Genomic DNA, 27552 nt, shown 5'->3' with positions numbered 1-27552 from the left:
TGATCGGTTTGGTTCAAAGACATAGCAGCAACCAAATCCTGTAGAAACATGTATCTTAAAAACAAGTGAACAAAAAAATCCCACAAACCCTGTTACACTCTAAATCCACAGATAGACCTGAACTGCTAATTAATTCTGTATCTAACAGAAAAGACTTAAAAACTTGAATGGAACTAAATGTCTGTTACCTCCAGGTATTTAGTGTCTGCTAACAGCCAGTCCAGTTCCTTTTAAAAAAACTAAGAATGTGTTAGCTGTGTTTGGGTTAAACTGCAGCACGATTTTCTTGAATGAAAAACCTCAAAAAATAGTGTTGAGATTTTTTTGTTAACACTGAAAGGAGACCTACTCATTCAACTAAGAACACTTTTCAATGTCAGAGATGGCATAGTTTCACAACGACTTTAAGCTGATACCGCTGCTGAAAGAAGAGCTTTTCATGTGTGTGCTGCAGAGTGCGTTGGATTGAGGACCTGCTCCAGGTTAGAGTTGTCCTGGATGGGTTCACTGCAGGTCTGCATGAACGCTTTTGTTGGCACAAGGAAAGGAGTAATGCGGGGAGGAAGAGGCAGTCAGAAAAGGTGGAGCTAGCTTCTCTTGGTGGCTGTCAGTTTGTGCTGGTTTAAATTGTTTACTGAACTGTGGCTTTGGAGACCTTCCATCAGTGTTGTGATGAGACAGTTACATTTCTGGGTGCCGTTAAAGTCAGGATCAGAAGTATTAAGCACAAGCAACTACAGTTCTCCAAGTTGTTAAAAATTGTGTTTATAAAAACTAAACAACCAGACAAAAAACCCCCAAACAGAGCAAAGACTGGTTTTGTTTTCATTGCTTATGTCACTGTCCGCCACAGTGAGGGCAAGAACAATTGAATCTTGGTCTTTTATAAACACGTAATTGTGATGGCCAGGATCATTCAACAGCGAGTTGTGCTGTGTACACGTGTAAGGAGAGGGGAGCGTCAGCCCAAAGCAGTGTAGCTGGTGCTGTTATAGGGGAGCGGGTGCCCAGCTCCCCTAGGTGTTGGGGAAGGCTCAGCCTCAGCATTTTGGCCAATGAATGATGTCAGATAGATAGTTTTAGTGTAACATGTTAGTGGGGTTTTTGCTTGGTTTTGTTTTTTTTCCACTCCACCACCACATCCTTGAAAGAAAATACATGCATCTTAGATAAATGTTTACCTGCAAAACAGGTCTGTAGGCTGTGTTCCAAAACTATAGAGACAGAGCAGAAAGCTAAAAAGAACAGTCTGTGCTCCTCCCTCTGGTGTTGGGAGGTAAGGTGTGTATATATATAAGATATATTATAACCCAAGGGTGGACAGATGGTTGGGTGTTTCTGGTACGTCTGAGGCCAGACTTTTTTTCTCTTTAAAGCTGGTGACAAATTCTTAGGAAGAGAGGAAGGAACATCAATGTCTACAAAAGTTGTAGGTGGAGGTACAAGGAGAGGTGAATTTACTCTTTGCAGTGGATCTCAGTGGATTGTTTTATAGTCATAGTCCCCCCTCCCACAAATTCCTGCTGTGTAGTGGCTGATCAGGATTCCTTCTCTAAGCCATCTTGAACTCAGCACTTCTGAACTGATGCTGGTACCTGCAGCACACAGTTACCTTGGAGCAGGAGAATTCTCTGGCGTTCTCAGTTGACTTCAGAATCCCAGGAGCGCTTTTGCTTTTCATTGAGGTTAGTTGTATGTTTCTTCTGCACCCAAATCTCTCCACTTTCTCAAGAGAATAGGATATAAGTGTTTTGGCTGCATTCTTGCCATAGCTGTACCATGTTTCTAGATAAAAGGGTGTATTGTGTTTTACTATTTTCTTTAATTGTTCTAGGATTGCTGTAGTGTCTTTGAAAAGTTGCTACCACATTTTCAAGCCCTGTCACCCAGCCTCTTGCAGTAATGAGAAGTCTGGCTGGGCTGCGCTCTGATTTCTTAACAGGAAAGTAAGAGGAAAATCAGCCTGGGCTTTGTGCATGTCTGTATGCTTATACAGGAAAACATAAATATATATTTTACATTTATATTTTAAAAGACCAAAGTTGACTATTCATTTGCATATATCAAGTCCTTAATAGCAGACTTACAGGCACATTTTCGAGGAGCTGACACTGTACAGGTGATAGGGTGAGGAGGAAAGATGACTTTGGCCACCTTGTCTGCCTGTATCTGAAATCTTTTCCTTGTTTTGTGTAAGTCTCTCTCTCTGTCTCCCTCTTTTTTTTTTTTTTTTTAATTTATATCAGCTCTTACTTGCTCTAAACCCCCACTTTTTGGGGAAATGGTAGGGAAAGGATAGTTCAGTCTCCATAGCATTGTAGGTAGTCTCATTTACTCTTGTTTTTAAAAGGAAGGGCTAATTTGAAATGCTGCTAGCACACTGTATGTAGAATTCAATTACAGATACGATTACTCTGGATAATGAGAGGATTATGTTACAGGGAATGATCCGAAGTGGTGAGAGCTTTTTACTACTCCTGCAATAGTTAACACAGTTTGTTCTCTGCTTCCCAAAACACAGAGTAAGGTAGTATCTGGCTGAAATTCAGCTTACTTGAGGCTTTTCTGTCAGTCACTTTGCTGTGGGGTTTTGTTCCATATATAGTCACATTATAGGTGAGAAATACATATTGCTGCAGTTAACTTCTCTGGTTTTTTTGGAGGAGCAGGATGGGCTGTTTTTAGCAGCGATGACCTTGTGGGGGCAGACTTCTAGTTCTTCCATTTGGAAATTTGTTTTGTGATTTACAGCACAGTTTTAAGAGTATTAAAATGGAATGTTGCTGATTGGATTTTCATTAATTTGTTAATAAATGTGTATCTCATACTCATTAATCCAGACAAAAGAGGTATTACCCACTCTCTGAATATCAAACAGGCAAGTATAATTTAATAGAACTCTAGGATTTTGAGCTGCGATGTTCACAACCTAAGCTGCTATCTCAAGCTTCTAATTCTGTTACTCTTCTGGAAAGCAGAAGGGAGGAAAAGGATCTGGTTGTACCGCTAGAAACTGTTCTCTGTGGCTGCTATTTGAATTACAAGTGTCTTTGTTCAGGGGACAGGAAAAGGAGGATTTTGCCTGGTGCAGTATCATAAACACATTAAATATGAATCATCTTCTAGACTCTTGAAATGCATGAGGGTGTCATGCTGAGAAATGTCATTGTGAGCTGTGCCTGGAGATTTCTTATATGAAATAAATGTGCCTGAAGCTTTTAATAATGCCTTCTACACAGTATTTTTAAGCTCCAGTTGCAAGGAGGGATGCTTGATTCTTTTCACTTGGTTCTTAAAGGTTGAACAATTTTTTCGTGTTGATCAAGACACACTGAACAAGTGCTTCAAATGCTTAAAATTCACACTGCTAATTTAAGTCCTTTTTCAAAGGTGTCTTTCTAGTTGGTAGGTCGACACCTTATTCTTGTCTTTTGGGGATGATTCAGGAGTATTTTCGATCATGTACTTTAAACAAGTGTTGCATTTTCATCTTTTATCTCCAGTAACAGGAATGCTCAAACCTGCTGAACCTCAGTGAAGAAAACTGTTACAGAAACTTGCTTCTCTGCTTATCATCCATTTATTCTTTCTGTAGCGGATCTTGGAATGAGCTCCTTCAGCTTGCTGATGGTCTCTTAAGCTGCTCTCCATTTTCCGCAGAGGCGAATATGTATCTTTCCATATTTTTTGTATTGCTCCCCAGGACAGTATTTCCATACTGTTCCCAAATGATGGGGAGCATCAGTTCCATTCTGACAGTTTCCAGTTCTTATCTCAAATTGAATTCTCCACAGAGTGGTGTTCTTGCTGTAACAAAAGGGGAATAGATTTTATGCCACTGAAATGTATTTACTGATCTCTTTTTGCATTCTTCATATTTGGATACAATTAATCTGTGATGTATTGAAGTTTTCTGGCTCCCGAACATCTACGATTGTATCCTGGGAAAATACTTGGTAAATGATGAAGCTTTACCTTTTTGTGGTCATGTCAGTTTTGCGTTCCTTTTTAATTAAAGGGACAAACTACTTGTCCCAACCAGGCGTAATTGGCTTTTTTGATCAGAGTTGTTATTGAAATACTTGCCATAAGCATTTTTGGTCATTTTAATTATGAAAATAAGGCTTTGCTTCTCAATTGCTACTGCAGAGAAATGGATAAAAATACTTGCATCATCTGTGGACTAGAGACTGGGTGCTAAGGGGTATGGGTCATGTTTTCCACTGCCAAGACAAGGCTTTTTCATCATTGTCAAGCTAAAGATTCTAATAAAGCCTCAAAATGGAGATGTGGGGGGTTTTTCATTTTGTTTTGTTTTTCTGAGTAGCTAGAGTCAGGGTTCTTAATTTTTAATGAAAATATTTTGTCAATTTATCATCCTTCCTGGTGTCATTAGTCAGTTTTTCCTGTTGATACAGAAATAATTACCAGAGATTTCAAGGGGGATATCAGTGCTGCTACTAATTATAGTTACATGTTATAAACAAATTACCAGGAAAAAAGATTCTTCTTTTGTAGTTGGTCTCCGATGCCTGAAAAACTTCCATTTCTTTGTAGGCTTTTCCCTTCCTCTTCCCACCACCCTCCCAGTTGGAAATGCCTTCCTGTAATTTCCTAGGAGGATGTCTTCCAGGGATTTCTGTCTGCAGTGTGCTTGCTTCAGTCATGTGTCAAATACTTCTTTCTTACAGAATTAATTTAAACCAGATCCTAACGCTCTTTAAAAAGGCATCTTCCTGGTGCTGTGTATTATTAGTACAGTGCCCTGGCCGCTCTGGCTTGTTAGCACTAGCATATATGTGAATAAGTTTCAGGATTACTCCTGGCGATAGCATGTGCCCAAAAGAGCTATGGTGGAGCTAATTATATTGGTCTGGGAGAGGCTGGGCTGTGATTAGGTACGGCTCAGGGGCGGTGGAGAGGTTCCTTTGTTGTTCCGAACTGTCTGCTGGTGAGAAGTCATCGCTGGGAAATGCGAAAGAAAAAGATTTCTCTTTCTGTTTCCGTTTTATGGAAACTTTTTCGACAACGTGTTCTCTGCAAATTCAGTTAAAACTTTGTAGTTGTATGGGAGTGTATGTGTGTTGAGGGCATACCTGCTCCTCTGCATGGAGCAGAGCTTCCTTATAATTACCTATAAAGGATTATATCGATGTACTCTAGATCATCTCTTTTTTTCTAAATTAAGTTTGTTTTCAGTCTTCCTGAATCTCATATGGTCAGTAAACCCAATTTTCCAGAACTGCTCAATCAAACACAAGCTGTTTTATCATTCTGTGAGATTTTTTTCATGGCAAATTCTTGCATTAAGTGGCTCCTATTCTTACATCAGAAAGGCTTGAGTATTACTTTGCGACAAGAGAATTCCCTATTCCTTAATGAATAATGAAAAACCAAGCCAGTGAAGGGCAAAAAGACAACAGTCTTATTGTACTATTGTTTGGGCATCTCCTTGCGGTAGCAGCATCAAAGACTTCAAGAAGGCCAAGAGGAGTTCTTAACTTCTTAGGAAAAAACAACCGTGTATCTAAAGAACAAAAGAGTCTGTTTCTTAAATTGAAGTGTTCTTTGTCAGAGCATCGTACAGTCGCTCTTCTAGGGGTAGTGGGCTGTGGAGGGAGCTGAGGAGATGACAGGTAGAGCTTGAAGAGAGCAGCTGAGGGTCCTAGAGTTCTGCCTTGCTTGTACGCAGCTGGTTATCGCTCTGAGTGGGGAGGATCTAAGATACATGGAATTGGTGTGTGTGAGCCACTAACAAAAGTTCTACTTAGATACCTAAACTTGAGTGTTAATTTAATAACAGATGTCATTTATAACAAAAACAAATTGATTGATGTATTTACCCAAAGTTATAATACACTGCTTGGTTCAGCATGTGAATGTAAGGGGAATTTACACTGTTGGGCTTAATGTAAATTAAATTAACCTACCTATCTTGAATCTGAGTGTTTTTAATAACTGGTGAATTGGATTGCTTTATTATATTTGCTGGGATGCTAGTTTTTTTCTCTATTAATACACTTAACTTGCATTCTAGCTTCGCCATTCAGAGACAGGCATCGAGTGGTGGGTTGTGTGACAGTGTCTGTCAATAGTGAAGACAAATAGTGCCAGAGACACTTAACCCATCCAATCTCACCCAGGGTATAGGTCGGTCTTGTTTTCAGACTTCTTCATAAGTCTCTTTTCTTTCTTTCTTTTTTTGTTCTTTTTGTTTTATTTCTAAATAGTGGATTGATACTGATTTGAAACTAAACTTTTTGGAAAAGTTTTTGACATTACATCAGTAATACAAGAAGAAGAAAAGTAGAAACCCGAGTTTGGCATGTGAGGTGTTGAAAGCAGGTTTGCAGCCACTTTGTAAGTTCTAGTTTTTACCTTTAAAACCTTTGGCAACACAAGGGTTGATGCTGGAAATTTTGCACATAGTATCCTTCTGGTTTTGTTCTGAAATTGTTCTTCTGTGTCCAGTGGTTCAAATAAACGAAGTAACATACAAAAGTTTTATCGAGAACATGACATGTTAGATAAATTAAAAAATTTAATAAAGGGATATACTTCATATATTAAGCTTATACACCACCTAAACCTCACCCTGCATGGTGAGTTTTCATTTTTGAACACTTAATTGTTTTCTGAACGTAGCATAGGGGATCGCATAGGTTCTGAGAAAAAGGCGAGTTCTTTAATGGCTTTTTGCTAGTCCTGGCTGTTCATGCACAGGTGGCTGAAAAACTTGTAAAAACAAAAATATCTCCAGTTTATTTGCGTTTGCAGTCTTAAGCTTTCCAGTCTGGGAAATGACTTGCTTTGCACTCCAGCTGCAATTAAAAAAAAGAAAAAAAAGTCATCAGGATGCTATTTGTTTCTTTTTGAGGATTTGGTAATCCTTGTTGTATTTAAGGATCTCTTTGGAAGGAATGAACAAGGATTTCAGGATTGGCTCTACGTAAGTGTTATCTAAAGACAAGACTCCCTCAATGCCAAGTAGTGATTTTTTTTTTTCTTTCTCCTGCCTTTCAGACCTTTTTTTAGAGGCTGAATGCCTTGTTTGACTTCACAAGATAATAGGATATAGAAATATATGTCATTGCCTTAGTTGCTAACTCAGGAGGTAATGAATTGTCTTTGTACAATGCTTTATGTTATTGAAAAGAAAAAGACTGCACTGATTTGCTCATGGGGATGCTCTTTGCTATGTGTTCCCTTAGTCTCTGATACTACATTAGCCTGTGATTTTTAGCAGCATGCATTTGTGCCACATGCGTGTTGCATCCCTTCTTCCACTGCCTGCTTTTTGGCTGCTTTTTGTTTTCAGAAAGAACCTGAATTACAGTCTCTTGGTTGTGAATGTAATTCTGTTCACTGCCTGAAAGTGAGGTACATGTTTGGGAGCGGTAGGCACCTTTTTAGACTTTCTGGGAAGCAAATGTACAAATGACTGGTATCACGAACAACTGGAATTTCTTTGAAATTTAGTCTGCCTAGGAGTAGTGCGGAGTAATTGGTTATCTTTATGTGCATTCTGAACTCCAGCACTAACCACTTAGTTTGTTAGTTCTTGGTTATTTCTATCTTTCATTTACACATTACAGAATTGCTTGTTATTGATGTGTAAATTATGATGTCCAAAACAGAACCAGGACTTCCTTATGCTGAACTGTTTGATACCATTCTGCCTCTTTTAGGGGGGGGGAAAAAAAAGCTTGTAGGACAGGCAACAAATTCTGAATTACTTATTTCAACTACCTTACATGTTACAGTGATGGCAATGAATAGATTCAGGAGGTTTAGTTTCAACAGTGATCAAAGTTGCTCTAATGTGGAAGTAGTTTTCTTTTCTCTCTCATTTTTTTTTTTAATTAAGAAAAAGGAAAAACACCCACCTTGTGATGCTGGTGCATGTTTATTTATAATACTGTGGCTGCATACTTGCCATAACATGCACTTGGCTTCTATTCAGTGTTGTTGCTCTGAAAGCAATTTTTATTTTGAGGCTGTGTTAAAATATATTCAGTCTTCTATTTCAAAATGTACGTACTCATTTAAACTACATATTTGTCATTGCAAGCACTGTTAAATTGCCAATGAAAGAGCCACCTGTAACAATTCCCATTAATATGTGTCTAAAGAAAGTAACCTCAAATAAAAGAAATGCTTAAACTGGGAAAGGCGTGTGTCTGTTTCCACTCTCACTTGACAGACCAGTGAGCAGGTACACCCCTCACACTGAATGTCCACTGGTTATATTTTATTATCCGCATGTTGGGGAAAACTTCATTCCTCAAAACCAGGAAATGCAAAATGCTCTCCCCTTTTAAAGCAATACCAGTCAAGTCTGAATTACTGAAAACTTTAGAATAAACTTTTTTTTTCAAAATGCAGCATATTCAACCAAGAGATCTCCTTTGGGTATCAGATACACATGTGTTGTCAGTGGCTTTAGAATAAATTGATAAAAACAAAATGGGAGCCATGTAACACATACAGTGGTTTATTCGTTATAGTAACTTTGTGAATTCTTACTTGGTTGACCCCATTTATTTATTTATTAGCTCAAAGGAAGATGAGTTGGCTAAAAGCCTGCAGACTCTGTGAGAAAACATAAATTTTACTATGTTTCTTAGTATTTGCATGACTTAAAATGTTACCAAAGCAATTACTAATTTATCCCCCAAAATAGATTTTAAATTTGTGTATTTGATCTAATATAGCCAGTTTATTTCATTGGCTGTAATATTTGTCATACTTTCTTACATATTTTTAATTATTATAATAAAGAAGACACTGGCCTGTACATGCTTTAAAAAACTTACACATTTATGGATGGTAATGGCATTCATTTGAGAATATGTAAGGGTAAAGGGAGAGGTTTTCTTGCCATTACTGTTGAGCTTGATTTTGTTTTGATAATCTGATCTTATTGTTACACAGGGGTGTCTCTGGTAAACGGAGGAGAGTATAACCAATTTATAATGAACAGTATTTCTTTCCTTTTTAAATGTATAAAGAAAAAACATATACACATATTCATACACATACATGCCTTTTAACTTCTAGGAAAAAAAACTGGAGGAGAAATTGTTTTGGATAGCAATAATGATAGCAACTTAAATATTGCAAAATGCTGCACCCTAAAATAATTATGCCATTACCAGATCTTTTACCTTTATACTGAAAAGTATTTTGTTTACTGATTTATGTATTTTTTTTCCTAGGAAAGTGAGGGAAAAGTACAGTTGTTGCATTTCTGGACAGGATATGCATTGAACCATTTGATAAGCAGGGTATGATCAGTGTTTGGCATACCTGTTCCAATGCAGACCTGTGTATGGATTGTCACTTTAACTTTTTCCTACAGGTCTTTTAAAAGACCTTTCTAAAACATTCCCAATATTTGCTGCAAAAAGATAAATCTTTGATATCAATTACTGGAGGAAAAGTCTTCCAATTCTAGAGCCCTGCTACCTGGTTCAATGTACGTAATTATTTATTTGTCAAAGTCGTTGTCATGCACAGGCAAACACGAGACGTGCATACACTGCGTTGTACTATGCATGATACTCAGTTTCATCCGTTAAAAGAAGAATTAATTTTAAGTGGGGGAAATATTGCTGCTCAGTAATCCAGTTCTGCAGCATTACTGCTGTGTGCTCCATGTATTCCGTTTGCAAACACTTGCATGCAGCATATATGCTGTATGCATGCTGCATATTTCTATTTCTTTTTGTTTGAGTGTATAAACGATGAATGGAAACTAATTCTATTTTAACAAAACAAGGTAAACATCCCAAATAGCAACGATCTTTCTCAACTCAAAGTGGCTGCAAATCAGCTCCTAAATATTGTCACTGAAATTAATATCTAGATTTAATAGTTCTTGCCAATCCTATAAATGTTTTTGAAAAAAGCATTGCATTAATGCATGATATAGAAAGGATAAATTTGCCTTTAAATTGGAATGCAGTTCAAAGTGACTGAATTCTCCAATTTCAGCCACTATATTTGCCAAAGAACAAACTGGAAAATGGAACTGGTATCATTCATCTGCTCCTGGTTCACTGGGAGGTTCGGGGAAAGGACTTCCTATGAAGATAAAAGCAGAATAGTTTATTGATAAACTGTAATGACTACTAAATTTTACAATCTGAAGTAGCGTAGGTTTACTTTTAAATTCATTTAGCACAGAAAAGCTGTAAGAAACAATAACAGTTTAAAAATTCTTTATCATCAGTCATTGATATGCCCTAGTAATCACAAGTAGGCTGATTTATAGGAAGGGTTGCTACGTTTTGCTGTTAAATATATGTATCATGGCTGAACATACTTTATTCTGTTACTTCTAAATAGCTTAAACTGGATAAAATAGTTCAGCTATCTCTAAACCTTTTAGACTTGAGAGATTAATGTAATACTTTGGATTTTTAAAAATCCCAAACAACAAAAAGGAAAACATCATGTTCCTCTTAATAGGTGTTACCTCTGTGACACCAGTAACTAGCTGAACAAACATATTGTATAATTATGTGTATCTATTATGTACAATTTGTTTCCAAAATCAGATTATTTCTGTGGTTCTGGTTTATTGTGTAAGGTGTGGTCAGCAGTGCAGAAATACAGAAAGTAGCATCTCCCACCTAGGAAGCTTAAATGTGAATATAAAATTGAGTTAGTTGTTCCTCAGTGAGCTACAGCTGATTTAACTACATAAATAAAGACCTATGTTTGTCTGCACTGCTTCCTCTGAAACATTTTAGCCTATGTTTTCAACTGATTTGTCCATTAAAATTCTTCAGCGGAAAGGATTATGTTGTGCTCCAGAAATCTTCAGGGTTTTGTTTTAATCATTTAGCGGTCCTCTGATGTTTCTAAAACAGATTGATCTGTGTGACCTCCGGAGAAGTCACAATCAGATTGTTTAAAATATCCTGCTTAATATGAATTTTTCAGAGGTCTGTCCCAAGCTGTCTCTGTATGCATAAGGGACTCAGCTAATAAACTCTGAGAGAAATCAGTCTCAGTGACTGAAAGAGTCAAATTACAGAAATTTCATGTCTCCTTGTATCAGCATGTCACCCATACAGAGATGTCATCCCTGTTTTGAACCTTCAAAATAAACAGCTATGTCATAGTGACTGATACCAGTTCCATTTTGCCTACCAACTCAGTTGATTTTATATTTTATTTCTCATTTATGATGGAATAATCAGCAGCTCTTTTTCTCATTTATTTTCTCATATTTTTATTCCAGGATTTGCCTCTGAAGCAGGGAGTGTCTGCATTAAAAATGACCTGTAGTTCTCTGCTTCATAGGTTAGAAACTTATTTTAATATTTTGTGGCTAAGCACAGTCCCGTCTTTTTCAAAAATAAAAATTTCCAACAATAAATGGTTTAATTGGCATTGAATGTGGATTGTAAGCATTTTGCATTGGGGCTTCCATTATTTTAGATGAAATGGCTTCTACACCAATAATTAGTCCAGCTGAGGCAATGAAAGCTCTGTTTACTTGCAGCCATTTTTATGAATTAACATTAAGTTTTAAAAAAGTTGATTACAGTGGATCATGCTAAGTCTTATTTGGACATTTCCAAAGTACTGTATTGGTTAGGCTGTATTGCTTTAAGCATTTACATTCTAAAACTTACCAAATTCCAAATATTTGTTGGGGGAAAGAAATCGGTTCATAAATCACTTTATTTCAATGGGACTGCTATAGCCAGCACACACAGAACCATGTATCTTGTATTTACTTCTGAATTATACACCGCAGATGCTTCTTCAGCTCCTTCCTCTTCCTCCATGGGCGGTGCTTGCAGCTCCTTTACCACCTCTTCCAGTCCTACCGTTTACTCTACCTCAGTCACCGACAGCAAGGCTATGCAAGTGGAGAGCTGCTCCTCAGCCGTGGGGGTAAGTACCAGAGGGGTAAGTGAAAAGCAGTTAACCAGTAACACAGTCCAGCAGCAGCAGTCAACGCCGAAGAGACACACAGTCCTGTACATCTCGCCACCACCTGAGGACTTGCTGGACAACAGTCGGATGTCCTGCCAGGATGAGGGGTGTGGATTGGAGTCAGAACAGAGCTGCAGTATGTGGATGGAGGATTCACCCTCCAACTTCAGTAACATGAGTACCAGTTCCTACAATGATAACACTGAGGTGCCACGTAAATCGCGCAAACGAAACCCAAAGCAGAGGCCAGGGATCAAACGTCGAGATTGTGAAGAGTCCAACATGGATATATTTGATGCCGACAGTGCCAAAGCGCCTCACTATGTCCTTTCTCAGCTCAGCACGGACAGCAAAGGCAACTCAAAAGCAGGAAATGGGTTGGTATCTGCTTTTTTTTTTTGTTTTTTTGGGTTTTTTTTTTTTTTTAAAGTTCTATTGCCATATGTAAAACCAAACTAATAAAACTCCCCCCATGCCCCGTCAAGTGTTCTACTCAGGTTCTCACATAAATCCCTTCGCTTCTCTATTGTTCCCTTCTGCGTCCTGGCCCACGATAAGTTCTCATTAGACTTGTTAATCTTTATTTAGCAATAAAGCTAAACTTCCCTGTAACAATTGGACGCAGCACTGATGAGCTCGTCTGTATTCTTGTTTAAGTGAAATTCCCAAAAGATTGGACAGTTTCATTTATAAAATGGCAATGAAAATGTTATTGTATTTAAAAAGAAAGGCAGAGGTGAACTGGACGCACCCTAAATCTTAATGTTCTTTTGCAGGATTTTATGTGAGGATTTCAGTCTGTACACTTTACCTACTTCTGGTTGTCTCTTTCTCCATTTATCAAATGGAGAGAGTGATGGGAGTAGAAGTTAATGGCTTGTTAGGATTTCTCATCATTTAAATTAACACATGCTTTACTTTTTATAAAAATGTTAAGATTATATGGTGAACCAGATTTTGTTTTTTCTTGTGAATTCACTTCTGTATTTGATTTTTTCAGAAATAAATCTCTAATCCTGTTTCTCTCTGTGCTTCTGGGTTGTGTGCATGTGTGTGTCTGTACGTGGGCACGCCTGGGTGGTGGTCTCTCATCTCTCCCACTTCACACTGTTCACTAAATGCATTTCAGTAGTTGCTTAAAGAGGAAAAAGTCCATCAGTTGACAGTAGTGTGTTGATACATTTTTTTATTTTATTTTATTTTTTAACTTGTGGCTTCTTTAGTACTTTTAAGATGGTCAAGTGGATAGATTTGGCTTTTTTATTTTGATTTGGGGGGGGTGTATTTTGTTTGTTTTTACTTTTATGTATGTGCTTGCAGTACGTTCTAATGTTCATCACAATAATGGTGAATATTAAAATTTGACTGATGGGAAAGATTATGAACTTCTCATATTCCAAAGGGAAAGAGCCTGGAGTCTGTATTCCCAGGGTCATTGCAGTTCCATACTTAAAATTTCACTGTGAGAAAGTGATTCTGAGAAACTCTCCAGAGTGTGCTGCTGCTTCCTGCCGGCCTGCGTACCGCACCGGGAAAAGCGGAGCTGGCTGGTACCAGGAGCGTGGGCTCTGCCGCCCGCTCCCGTCTCCTTGGACCTCTGGGTCTTCTGGTCTCTCCTTATGACCACTGCTCTAAGCTTGGCTGCAGTTGTCCAGCATCTCTCGTTTTCACCAGCTGAAATTGATAGTAAAGTAAAACATTAGTACGTGGTAGACCTGAAGAAGCAAATTAGTATGTGTAAAGCAGCTGCTTGGCACTAGGAAACTGCCTCCACCACGCAGAAAGGAGGTGAGGCTCTCCCTTACAAAGGGAAGAAACTTTATCGAAAGGCAAGAACTGTGTGACTGTAAATGTGATCTCTGGACAGAAAGGGGAGATTTAGTGAACTCTGGAACAATATGTGTGATCTCAATCTAAAAGACCACAAGACTATAACATTTCCTAAAATATTAGGGGCTAACCAGTGAACGTTCATCGGTACTGTCAGCCATACTCTGTGAATGCAGGGGTAGATAAGCATTATTTTTTTCCTAATGTGTCATATACGGGCTAGATGGAACTGCAGCAAAACTCTTACGTAACAGAATTGTCCTTTTAAATAAAAGCTCTGGGATAAGAAATGGCCAAGATATTAGAAAACTTAGTTTTGCAGTTGAAATGTGGAGATTTAGCATTACAAATCTAGGTCACAGTAGTGACTCTTTTATAACTTTCCAGCCTGATGGAGTTCAGCCAACGGAGTTCATTTACTTTTGGCTTTAAGAAAAGAGCAAGGAAAGCACCCTTGCTAATTTGTGAAGTGGAAATAGCATTTGCCTCAAAAGAGGCTTCTAGTCCATTATCTTTAAAAGCTAGGAAGAAAAAGAATATATTCCTGTGGAAACTGTTGGAATTTGCGAAAGCCTTTTTAGAAACAGATGAATCAATGGTGATTTAGGGCAAAGAGTCTCAGATTTCCGTCATGCTTGGTCTCGCTTCCACTTTCAGGTCTTCACTGGGAACAGCCCTGATGCCAGTGCAGGACCAGGCAAACCTTAACTCAGGAAATCTGTTTTAATAGAATCGTGGGTTTTGCCACTTACATTTCTTTTTTGGAAAAGAAGTGCTAGCTTTGAGGAGACATTGTCTGGTAACAGTTAAGCTAATAAGTAAATGTGTGTGTATGCAATATTTTACTATTTGTATGTGCATGAATATTAGTATTATAAATAAGCTAAATTAAAAGGATGTGTAAGTGATATATCCTCGTAATTTGAGAAGAAAGACCACTGAAGTTCTGATGAAGGCTTTACAATTGCTTTAGAGTCAGCTAATCTGATTGAAAGTAGTGATTACTTTAGTTTTCTAGAGGAAAGACTTTCAAAATAATTGTTAGGCAGCATCTCTTCGCATAAAAATGACAATGTATAAAATACTAGTATGTTGACAATTAAGGTAACTTGGGTGTTAAGGGTAAAGTACTCTCAGGAAAGCAGAGTTGTGTTGGAGAGGCCAAAGTGTTAACATCACTGCTAAGAGTTCGCATTCTGAGCGTCAAAAGTGAATTTTGTTTTGATGGCTGGCTCTCTAACGCTTCCCTTCAAAATTCAATAATATCTCAATCTCCCGTATTAATTTACGGAGCTGGAACTTCCAGTTGTGACAAGGTCGGACTAAGCAAACCGTGTGGTGTCTTTACAGGGAGCGTTCTCCCGTGACGTTACAGTGCCCAGCCTGCCCAGCTGGGGTGCAGAAAGCACGGGTCCCAGGCGCAGCGCGTTGAATAATGCAGTGGTGTTTGCAGTAGCTGAGGTTGCCCAGCGTTCCTTCTCGCGTTCCCTGTGGGAAGCTAAGAGGTGGTAGCTGTGTGATTTAAAATTCTGGGTGAGAAAAAGAGAAGATATTCCCTGAGAGTTCGTAAATGTATTCCTTTTAATTACTAGTCCATTGGAGTAATGTCCTGTACAGGAAGAATAGACAAAGTGATTATCTAATGGGATTATAATTTTTGCCTAACTTGTACAGAAGTGAAGAGCATAGTGGTGTTAATTACAGTTTGTTTAGTGTATCACAGGTTTTGTATATGCTACATTGAAGAATTTTGTCCCTTTTGTTTTCCTAAAAGAAGGTATGTTTTTTACGTAGCGTTTTTTTTTTTTTTAGACATCCTGTTTGACTAGAGTATGGCAGAGAGTAATCAGGACTCCTTGGCAGAAAGATGGTACTCTCGCAGGTTTTTTATGCTAGTTTTTTATCTAGATGCTGCCTCTCTGCTCTTTCTGGGTTGAAGACGAGTGGGCAGGGCAGGGCTGCTCAGGGCTGCATGCTGTGCGTCTGTCCTGGGCTCCGCTGGATGAGCAGGAGGCTCGCTGGGCAGTCCGTGGTGGTTAACCTTCACAAACAGAAAAACATTAATGAAATTCATACAAAGCACAGACCTCCTGACAGCTCAGCAGTGTCCATTTTAACCCTTTGTTACATATATTAAAAGGTTTTGGAAGGCTTAGTAGAAATACAAGGGTGACAAATTGGACTGTCAGGGGTATGAGATGTGGTGGAATCGGGGGGCAAAGCGCCTGACCTTCCCTGGGGCAGGAGAAGGCCATTCTGTAGGAAAAGTGCTGGGCCAGGCTGTGCAGGGGCTGGGGGATGACTTGGAAGTATTTGCGTACTATGTGGCCTTGTCTTGTTCATTGCACAGGAGGAGTTTTAGGGAAAGTGCTGATAATGTTTGTTAGTATAAATCATCTGGTAATTGGGAAGAGAGCACTACGGGTTACCCCAGCCTTCAGGTCAGTGAAAAACTCATGCAGTGGCAAAGCTCTCGGTAAATGATTTTGAATAAAAAACATTTCTTCCACCCTTCTCCCCGAGTAGAAAAAATCCTGGATAAATTACTTCCGTATGTTGCACATTGAAACAGGATTTGTTTTTTAAGCGATTCACACCTGTTATTTTAAACTGCTTTCTTCAGAGTCATTAGCTGTTAGAAACTACTTTTTGGTAGTAAAAGAATATTACATTTGCATAAATTCATTGAGCCCTTTTTCTGCCTGTACTGTTTGCCATGGCATGTTTACATTTGCTAGTGTTAAATGAGTTTATTAGACTTCAGTTCAGGTTCATTATACAAACCTGCTCTGTATAAGATCAAGAGTTATTTTCCATTGTGCTTTAAAGTGAACACAAAATCGATCGCATGATGTTATGCTTTGGAGGGCTTCTTCATTCAGGTTTTAATTATGGAACTGAACACAAGATACAGTACGTCTTAAGGTACACGCCTGGAAAGAAACAGTCTTTTTGCATACACTGCAGATTTAAAATTGGTGCAATTATGTCAGAGCTTTTTACAATAACTAATTTGGTTTTAACATAAATTTATCAATCTGTTTTGACAGAAATTAGTATTTGAGTTTGCATGGATATGCAAGTTCAGGCGGAGACAGGCATGAGGCTGTTTTCCTATTTAAAGAAGTATCATTTAACCTTAAATCCATTCAGTGTGTGTGTGTACATACGTATATTTGTTACAGAAGCGAAACAGCTTATTCAGATAATATCAGGCTGTATCATAGACTATGAAAAAGCAGGTTATGAGCCTCCTTCTGTTTGTTAACGTAGTTTAATGCTAATTGCTTTTCCCTTCCTTTATGTTTACTCTCTGAAAAGCGGTTCCTATTTGCGCTGGATGGAGGAGGCAGGGAAGCACCATTCCTCTTCATCCTGCAGGTTTCCTTCTCTGTCAGAAAGAGAATTCCGAAGTTTGCTTTCAACTATAAATCTTCTATCCGTTAATATACACTCTTTATCTTTTTAGCTTTTCTGTGATTTAGTTTGTTTTTATTGGGGAGCTGCTTATAACATCTTTTTAATGGTCTGCTTTGACTTCCCAGAGCATCAGAGAACCAGAAAGGAGCTGGAGGGAAGAAGACCCCAATGTTGTGTGGTCAGTATCCGACTAAGAGTGAGGGGAAGGAGCTGAAGATAGTGGTACAGCCGGAAACCCAGCACAGGGCTCGCTATCTGACTGAAGGCAGCCGAGGCTCAGTGAAAGACCGGACACAGCAAGGCTTTCCGACTGTAAAGGTAGGCTGTTTAGTGTTAGGTGATACCGGGACTCCTTTCCAAGGGAGGCTTTAGTAGAATGGGAACTGGTTCAGTTCAAATAGGCCTAGAATTTCTATTTTTAGAGGGAAGGGGGGAGACTTTGCAGTCTCTTTGCTGTAGAGACTGGGTAACAACAAGTCTTATTTGCATCACAAAGTTACAGGAGGAAGGAAGCTTTATGTCAAGGCAATGATATATAATCTGTGATGCACGTCCTGTTAGACTACAATTATACGAACTGTGTAAACAGATAGCCACTTGAAGCATACAAAACTAGGGTAGTGAAATGCTGTAACTGTTTGATTGCTGATGACAGTGGGTCATCATTGTGCTTTATTGGTAAGGACATAAAACTAGGTTTCATTTAAAAAAATAAAAGTGGTGGGTGTTTTGGCTTTTTTTTTGTTTTGTTTTGGTTTTGTTTTTTAATAAGAAGTATCTGAAGCCACATATCCAGTGTCTGTCTTTCAAGTAGAGTCATAAAGATCTAACTGAGGTGTACTTTATGGGTCGTACTGCTCGGTATGGTTAGCAGTAGTGAAGTCCATGTGGATTAGTAGAACTGGAGAACGGGGGGAAGAAAAGAGGAAGCAGTTGTATGCGCACTTTAAACGCAGCCTGTTTCCTGTATAGACTTTGATGCCTTAAAGTTTAGGTGTTGATGGTCACTTGCTCAGAGACAGGGATGAGCGGCACACAGGACTGAACGTTGTCCTCAATACTTCTGATCAAGGGGAAGGATCTGTATAGAGCAGATGCAGTCAGGAATCCGGGGCCTGGCTGCATAGCTGGTTTCTCCAGCAAGCATTTAGCTTCTTTGTTCGTCTTGCTTCATTTGGAGGGGAGAAAAGGATGACTGATGTAATTCACCTTGCTCAACGAGGGGAAAAATTGTTGGTGATCAGACTTGCCAGCCTGGTGAGGAGGGCTTTACTGCAAGTTCGTCAGAGGATGGGGACCAAAGCCCAGAAGGGAAGGAGGAGCTACAAATGGAGGAGAAACATGAGGAAGAAGGCTACAAAGAGGTCTTTCACATTCCTGCTCAAAAGGGAGAACATTCAGAGGCTGTTCTCCAGTGACTGCACAGTAATGCACAGAGTGTGAATTTGCAGGTCTTGTTTGTTCCCTTGTGTAGTCACACGGCTGCGACTTGACTGGAATCGCAGAGACTTAGGGTAGCGTACATGGCTGGAATGCAGTTGTGGATGTGCAGCAGCTGTTTAGGAAGAAGAGAGGACATTGTGTATCATAAGGAGCTCCCTGACTGCACAGACCTCCAGCATGAAATTGGAGACTGGCCTGTTGAGATCAGAGGAGAGAGGAAGCTCAGGGATACTGTGTTGGTATCTGTTACAGACTGCCTGACTGAGAAGATAATAGATGATGCTTTCTATAGGTAACTAACAGGAGTCTCCTGCTCACAGACCTCTCTCATCGTGCAAGGTTTCAGCCGTGTGTCTGTCTGCAAGGATGGCTACGTAGCCTGGTGGAAGCAACTGAAGAACTTTAGGACTGTGCTTGTGAAGGTTTCCTAATGCAAGTGGTGGAGAGGCTTACCAGGAGTAATGCTGTACTTGACTTACACAGAGACAAACAGAAGAACTGATGTCAAATATCATCACAAAAGTTGCAGCAATCACAGTGTGAATGTGAGAGCGGACACTGAACTGAATACAAGCCAGCATTGCACGCTCATTGGAACTAAGGCAAATGGCATCCTGGTTATATTGGGAGGAGCGTGGCCAGCAGGTTGAGCGAGTAGACAACTATATTGGTTACCATACAAATAAGAAAGATAAAAGACATTTTTTTTTATACTTTCTCTTAGTTATGCCACTTAGAGAAAGCAGCAAAGCAGTGCTCAATCCATACTAATTTCCCAGGTCCACAAAGAAATGTTTGCTTATGATACAGCCCTTAAAATTTGTGCTGACTACTGGTGACAGAGCATAGAAGTATACTTATCTTTAAAGTGCTGTTCAACAGTGTTAGAAATATCTCCAAAACTTCACTCAGTCCTCCTGAGTAATGTAGAAATCCAGTAAAGTTTCATAAGAAAAGAATCCATTCATATAGTCCTGTTGCTATGGTGATTTAGTGCTCATTTATTTGAATTTTCTTAATGGGCCTTTGTTCATCTGAATTTCCTTTGAATTCCTTTCCCAGTTACCGTTTAGCACCCATCAGTGAAAATTCTGTTTGGAAGAGTTTCGCATTCCTGAATTCCTGGAAGCTCAAGCTTGCTTTACCAGTAGGCAAACTAGTTCGTACCCTGCATATGAAAGTCTGCCAGGGTTGAACAGACGAAGTGAGTCAGTGGATCTTCAGGAAATCTGAACTAGTGGAAAAAAAAAAATGTAAAGGACAAGAGGGCTTTTTGTTTTGTTTGGGGTTTTGGGGGGATGTTTTAAAGATGGGGAAGAAGTGTAAAAATGTTGCTAGTTCAGTAGAGATCTGGTGCTTGCTTTTCTCTGGCAGCACCTGTGATGGGCAACCATTCAGATGCATCTCTCTTAAGCAGACTGAGGAGGAGAAGCAGGTTCTGTGGCCCTTTAAAGAAAACCATGTTACTTGATGACTTAGAACTGGAGAGTCTACAATCAATATGCAACATTAAAATTGCATACGCAAACCTTAGTCAAGTGACTTGTCTGGCAAAAGAAAGATTATCCTGAATGCACAGTGTCAGCAGAGGTATTCCAGCCATCAGTAGCAGATTTTCATGTTTTTCTGCTAACAGTATTGCAAAGCTGGAGCAGTTACCATCCAGATGATGAGAGATGCTCTCGCACACCTTTCATATCCCTTCTAACAAGAACACCAGGGAAGAAAAGCAGCACTGGTTAGGTTAGCTGTGGTGATGCTGTTTCTAGCCAAGGAGACCTTGGTGACATGACACAAAGACTGGTCATTCAGCTTTCCGTGTAAAAGAGATTCAGAGTACCCTTTACTCCCCACTTCTGTTTGGCCACCTGGTGAAGTTAAGTCCTCTCGTTGGCTATTTTCGTGGTCTCTTGTTTATTCGTGCTCTCTTGGTTTTTGAGCTCTTTGATATGAACTATACCTGTTAGCCTGTGGTTCGTACGTGGGAGCCTGTACTGGGCCACCTCCGGAAATCTCTTGGCTTTGCCCATCCATAGGAGTCATAACCCACCTACCTGCTGTAAGCTAATTGCTCCTTTTGGGCATGAGGAGCGTACTATGATTTTATCAGTATTTGCTGATTTTTTTTTTTTTTTTCCTTTTTTCAAACTCGCTAAGAACTGCAGAACTAAATTTTCTAAGTGTGTCAGGGACTAATCCCCTAAGAGATCCTCCGGAGGATTCTGCTCTCATTTACATCCCCTTACCAATAAAGATTGAGCTTCTTTCTGCAAGTATGGACTGGGCTTCCAGGCCTAGGACGAAACCTAACATTGTCACCCAGAAATCCTCTAGCAACAATTGTGGCTTAATGAAAACATTAAAAATACTTGTTTTATCTCCTCCTAGAATGCTGTGGCAAAGAATTTCCATCTTTGGCAGCGATGTAGTGTTTCTTTTTACTTGGAGTATTTTTTCTTCTATTACCTAAAAAGAATGAGAGGTTACTTCATGATACAATGTCCAGGTTTACTTCAAGACTTCTTTTACGTCAGAGTATTTTTAGTATGTAGCACCGCAGTGGGATTCTGCTAATAAAAAAAGCGTTAAAAGGGCACAGGCCCTTTCATGCTAGGATGTCGATGTTATAAAAACAAATGCATTTTTCCCTAACGTGTTCTGGGATAATTATGGCTTGCCCACTGGATTGCAGGAGGACTGCTAAATCATTATGTGAAATGGATGTCTGACCTGCTTTTATTATTAGTGTTTCAGTGAATCCTAACACTGTTCATAAACTTGAAGTAGGAGATGTCAAGTTGCCACTTTTTTTTTTTTTTTTTTCATTATGGTGTCTGAAGGAAAACTAGGTTTTCATGGTTGGACCATACAATCATTCATTCCATTCCTCCCTCCGCTTTCCCCCTCATCCTATTCTGACTCATCCAGTGGTTTTGCAAGTGTTAGACAATTTTAATCTGATTTCACAAAGATTGCAAGGTGCGACTGGCATGAAGATAGGATCCCAGAAGCATAGCATGCTAATTAATTGATCGGCCTGTACATACTGACCAACAAATTCTCATCAACTTTGGAACCAGCCACAGGAAATCTTCTCTTTCTCGGCTGACTGGTTGATATAGGTGCTGGTGGGGGAGAAGGATCCTGGGAAGAGATGGGGAAATAGTCACGGTTGGAGTGAGAGCAAGGGGTCATAAGAGACCTGAAAGTTGGAGTTGGGGTAATTCTGTGTGAAGATAGATAGGATTCAAGCTGGTTTAAAAATAAAATATTAATAATAATGTATGGGGTTTGCATGGCAAGGTTTTGGTAGCCGGGGGGCTACAGGGGTGGCTTCTGTGAGAAGCTGCTAGAAGCTTCCCCCATGTCCGATAGAGCCAATGCCAGCCGGCTCCAAGACGGACCCGCTGCTGGCCAAGGCCGAGCCCGTCAGCAATGGTGGTAGCGCCTCGGGGATAACAGATTTAAGACAGGGAAAAAGTTACTGGGCAGCAGCAATTGCAGCCGGAGAGAGGAGTGAGAATTTGTGAGAGAAACAACTCTGCAGACACCAAGGTCAGGGAAGAAGGAGGGGGAGGAGGTGCTCCGAGCACCAGAGCAGAGATTCCCCTGCAGCCCGTGGGGAAGACCATGGTCATGGAGGTCCACGGTGGAGCAGATATCCACCTGCAGCCCGTGGAGGACCCCACGCTGGAGCAGGGGGATGCCCGAGGGAGGCTGTGACGCCGTGGGAAGCCCTCGCTGGAGCAGGCTCCTGGCAGGACCCGTGGCCCCATGGAGAGAGGAGCCCAGGCTGGAGCAGGTTTGCTGGCAGGGCTTGTGACCCTGCGGGGGACCCACGCTGGAGCAGTCTGTTCCTGAAGGACTGCACCCCGGGGAAGGGACCCACGCTGGAGCAGTTCGTGAAGAACTACAGCCTGTGGGAAGGACTTGCGTTGGAGAAGTTCGTGGAGGACTGTCTCCCGTGGAGGGACCCCACGCTGGAGCAGGGGAAGAGTGTCAGGAGTCCTCCCCCTGAGGAGGAAGGAGCGGCAGAAACAACGTGTGGTGAACTGACCACAACCCCCATTCCCGTCCTCCTGTGCTGCTGGGGGGGAGGAGGTAGAGAAAATCGGGAGTAAAATTAAGCCCAGGAAGAAGGGAGGGGTGGGGGGAAAGTGTTTTTAAGATTTGGGTTCATTTCTCATTACCCTACTCTGATTTGACTGGTAATAAATTCAATTAATTTTTTTCCCCAAGTTGAGTCTCTTTTGCCTGTGATGGTAATTGCTGAGTGATCTCCCTGTCCTTATCTTGACCCATGAGCCTTTCGTTATGTTTTCTCTCCCCTGTCCAGCTGAGGAGGGGAGTGATAGAGTGGCTTTGGTGGGCACCTGCTGTCCAGCCAGGGTCACCCACCACAAATAATAATTAAAAAAACATCATTTCACCTGTTTATTAAATGACTGACTTGTCTTTTGATGGAAGAACAAATGACAAAAGATAAAAAATATCAGCATTTGGTTTATAAACTAGATGAAATTTTTTTTTTTATTCCTGCTTCCCTTAGGGTTGTTTCCACCAACACTGGGAGCAGATTCACTTCAAATTCAGCTGCATAAGATGTTTCCTGTTTTAATTAAAAGGCATTGCTGGCCAATTGAAATATTTAATTTGTGTTGCCGTGTTTCAGCTGGAAGGTCACAACGAGCCGGTGGTGCTGCAGGTATTCGTGGGTAACGACTCCGGCCGAGTGAAGCCACACGGGTTCTACCAGGCCTGCAGAGTTACTGGGAGAAACACTACTCCCTGTAAAGAAGTGGATATAGAGGGGACTACTGTTATTGAGGTCGGACTGGACCCAAGCAACAATATGACACTTGCGTGAGTAGCTTTTTTTTTTTAACAAAAAAATTCATTTATTAGTTTGTTTTTAGAAACTGATTTTCCTTTTGCGATTGAATTGGTTAGCAGTTAAAAGTCTGAACATCTTTGCACGCACCAGGCACTTAGTGAAGCTACACGTATAAGAAAAACTTTTAAATTGCATTCTCAGTTTGTGTTTATTATACTTAATGCTTAATCTGGTCTTTCCTAAAACTTTATCAATTAACTTTGTTACATTAGTTTCGTGTTCTGTTTGAACAATAATGTGCATATTCAAGCATCACGTGAACTATAAACTGGTCACTAGTTCTGTTGGTTGTCTTGTCTTTTAACAAGTACAGAATTGCTCATCAGAAGAGGGAAGGAGAATATTGGGACCTTCAGATCCCTTTAGGCCCAAAAGGCTGGGAGTTGTGGATAGTGAGGCTCAACTCTGGCTTTTCTCCTCTCTTGCTTTGCTTTTTCCATTTCTGTCATTTCCACCAGATAGTCCTTTGTCACGGAAGCCTCCTGCTTTGCTGTCTTTACAGAGCTTGTCTGGTCAAGTGTAGGCAACGTTTTGGATACAGTTCACAGATGCACGTAGGCAGTGCACGCCGCTGCCGAGAAGGGATGCGCTCTGTCTGATAGTAGTTAGCTGCAGTAGATTTTTGAGCTAGCGGCCTCATCTGCCTGTGTGGTTTGGATTTCACAAGACACTTTAGATATAAGTGATTCCCTAATAAGCTTTTCATGTGTATCTTAATATATAGAAGGGGAGTGATCTTCTTTCAAACTATTCTTTTCAGTAGAATGTCTGGTTTTTTAATGGGTATGTGGTTGAAAGCTGCCACTCTTTACTTAGAAGCTTGTCTTGTTTCAAGAGAAGAAACGTTTCTTCAACTTACAGTGTCCACTCCTTAAGCAGCATAATATAGTTTGCTAATAGACTGAATCAAGTTGATTTTTTTAATATATATTCCCATGATAAGTTTGGAAACTGCCTCTTAGAGAGTAATTTTATAATTGTCCTCAAGTGTTAATGTAAAACCATATAAGTATAGAGATACTAGAAAGAAGAATTTAGAATTATCTAGGAAGAAAAGTTTTGCCTAGGCTGTTTTCTCAAAAGATATCTTGATATCTCAAAAGAAATCTTCCTAGTATTTCAGTGATGCTGTAGCACCTCTCTGTTGATGGTAATGCCAGTGCCACCTTCTGAATCGCACTCTCCCCTCCTCTCCATTGATACCCGTAACATTAGTAGCTCTCTACCTGTTGCTTGTTGGCCCTCATGCAGCACAAAAATTTGTTGTACTCGGATATCGGATGGTCCCTGTACTCTTTGGATGTAGGGTCTGAGATGCTGGTAAATTTTCTTCTTCGTAACACATCAGACTGTGTTTTGGTTTTGTTTGTTTGTTTTTTTTTTTTTTGCTTGAAATCATTTTGCATCTAGCATGTCTTTCTGAAAGTTAGCACTGCATCACGCTCTCACCCTGGCCCTGTATACATTTCCCGTAGGACCACAGTTATGCTATGACGTATCTGTCATTTCCAAGTTCCACTGAGCATAAAAAAATAATATGACTACAGTAAGTTTTCTTCTACTACTGCTTTAAGTGAATGCAGAATATTTTGTAGTAATAATCCTACAAACCCATATCTAGCCCCAGGAATGGAAGAATGAAGATCTGTGATTGTAAATTGAATGCTTACCAGAATTACTTTGTTACATTGCATATTCTGTTTTATTCATACTACTTTCATATTCCTTCCTCCCATGATTCATCCAAATTTTGTAAGGTTGAATTGAAAACTGGGCTATATAATGAGAAAGGTCATATAGAGATTTCATGTAAATAAATTAAAAAAATAATCTAATAATATTTCAGTAACTACTTCAAGAGTTTTGACTTTGTGGCTTCTGTAACTAGTCAAAAGATTATTAAAGATGCTGAACTTACTAACCTCTCAACTGTTTTGTGTTGTTAGGGTTGATTGCGTGGGAATACTGAAGCTGAGAAATGCTGATGTTGAAGCTAGGATAGGGATTGCTGGTTCAAAGAAAAAAAGCACACGTGCTAGGCTGGTATTTCGTGTTAACATCACTCGCAAAGATGGTTCAACTTTGACTCTTCAGACACCTTCTTCCCCAATTTTGTGCAGTAAGTATCAAAATAAAAGGTTGGTATTGGAGGACTCTGGATTTTAGTGTGATTGCCATAAAATGCCTTGGGGGGGGGGGACACCCCCGATGTTAATCTGTGATTATTTCAGAATTGCTACGGCTAAGATCACATGGATTGATTTTTATTTGGGGTGGGGTGTTGGTTAAATGACTGACTAGTATTTAAAAGTAGTTATAAATTTCCTGATTTTTCATTAAATTAATTTTTGCCTTTTATAAAAGGTCAGAATTTTTGTCATGATTGCTTTGAACTTATTATATGACTTTTTTGATATAGGTTTTTCTCTCTTCTGTATTGTCACGTTCATCTGTCAGCTTTCAGTGATAGAAGGAACTTCTTGATGAGTTAGGAAGCATGGCTCTTTACAGTTGTGGTAGCTCGTTGGGCCAGATGCTGAATCTGTTCTGGTTCAGTGCAAGAATGAAACTTTTTATAGCTATTTATTAAAATGCTCTGTTTAGCACTGAGCACAGATGGCTGCATTGACTGGTTAGGTTCTACTGAGCAACAGGGACCATGAAATCAGAGGCGGCTGCAGTACATCAGAGGCTGCCTGTGCCTATAGAGTCTGTAGCGAGTTCCAGTTACGGGGAATTCTGCTCTTCTGTCAAAGAGAAAAGATAGGGAAATGTGTTTAATACAGCTTGATGAACAAGAAGATAGGAGAGCTTTTTCTCCATGCGTGGAACCTAGTATGATTGTGCAAGCTCCTGGGCGCTTGCGTTGTGCTCTTTCCATTGTATAAAAAGTCACTGGGTTTTGGTGTTTGGTGTTTTGTTTTGGTTTTTTTTTTTCCCCCTAAACGCTGTCAGTACCTATTGTGTCAGGGCTCCTATTCAGCTCATCAGAAACTGCAGCTTTGTTGCCAGTGAAAGAACAGATTGGAAGAGGAGATAATTAGAAACATGTGAGCTTCCACATCAGATACCACCATGTGGTTCCAGTGCTGCAGGCAACAGGCGATGCGGCAGATGTGGCATGTAGCCCGTCGCTCCTTCCAGTATTCTGCTCTCCCAGAGAATCCCTTTGCAAGACTCGGGGAGAGCGGGAACCCTGCAGAAACCCTGAAAAGGCTGATAACCAAAGATGTGTCACTGCTGATGCAGGGGAGGATCCTCCTTCTCTCTTCAGACGTGTTCTGAGCTTTAGGCAATAGTTTGGGGTGCTCTTCCAGAAAGGTCAGCTTGAGGTGTTCCTGTCCCTCTTTTTTCCTCTTGCCACTTTTTGCTAAATCTTTCTTTTTCCAGTGTTTTTTAAACTGGTGGAGTTCTCAGATCTATGCGTTTATGTTGTTAGAAAATACATAAGTACATTTGCTAGAAGTATGGTTGTCTCTGTAGCTCCATTCCGGTCAGTATAGCATTATAGTATCTGATACTAATTTTCAGATTGCAGAAAAAAACATTTTCTATAAAATCTCCAAAAGCTGTTTCTGTATACATTTTGTTTGTATCATTAACTTACTGGTTAGAGATAAAATTACTTAAATCATAGCGGAAATGGGAATGGAAATCATCTGGTGTTTTCTTAAACACATAACAATCCAAAACTTGCTATTGTAAGTGGAAGCTGAGAGTCTGAGATGTTTTAGAGGCTGATTTTAAAATAGGCTGTTTAGCTAAAAAAGCTGTATTTGACGCACTTCCTGCTCAGCTTGTTGGTAAGGCCATTCCAGTATTGGTTTATGACGGCCCCTTGTAGTCTTCATTCTCTGTTTGTTGAATGCATCCATTTATACCCGTAACATTAGTAGCTATGTTTTGAGATATGGGCAGTGAGTAAAAAGCAGAATATATGAGAGTGATGACATGCTAAGGGACATTAGAAGAAAGGAAGGAGGAAAGAAGAAAATAAAAGTTATCCTTCC

At 39.9% G+C, this 27552-nt stretch overlaps 1 protein-coding gene across 1 annotated transcript in view; it reads left to right on the top strand.

Annotated features, from left to right (window-relative positions):
- NFAT5 (nuclear factor of activated T cells 5) overlaps positions 1-27552 on the top strand; it is a 70494-nt gene that overhangs the window by 28138 nt on the left and 14804 nt on the right. The window contains exons 3-6 of the mRNA XM_050903984.1: positions 11774-12332; positions 17331-17523; positions 23321-23511; positions 25489-25661. Of these exons, the coding sequence (XP_050759941.1) occupies positions 11774-12332; positions 17331-17523; positions 23321-23511; positions 25489-25661 (1116 nt within the window). The remainder of the gene's footprint in view (positions 1-11773; positions 12333-17330; positions 17524-23320; positions 23512-25488; positions 25662-27552) is intronic.

Source organism: Gymnogyps californianus, chromosome 12, assembly GCF_018139145.2.
Source record: "Gymnogyps californianus isolate 813 chromosome 12, ASM1813914v2, whole genome shotgun sequence".
Lineage (NCBI taxonomy): Eukaryota > Metazoa > Chordata > Aves > Accipitriformes > Cathartidae > Gymnogyps > Gymnogyps californianus.
This window is presented reverse-complemented; position numbering and strand designations above follow the sequence as displayed.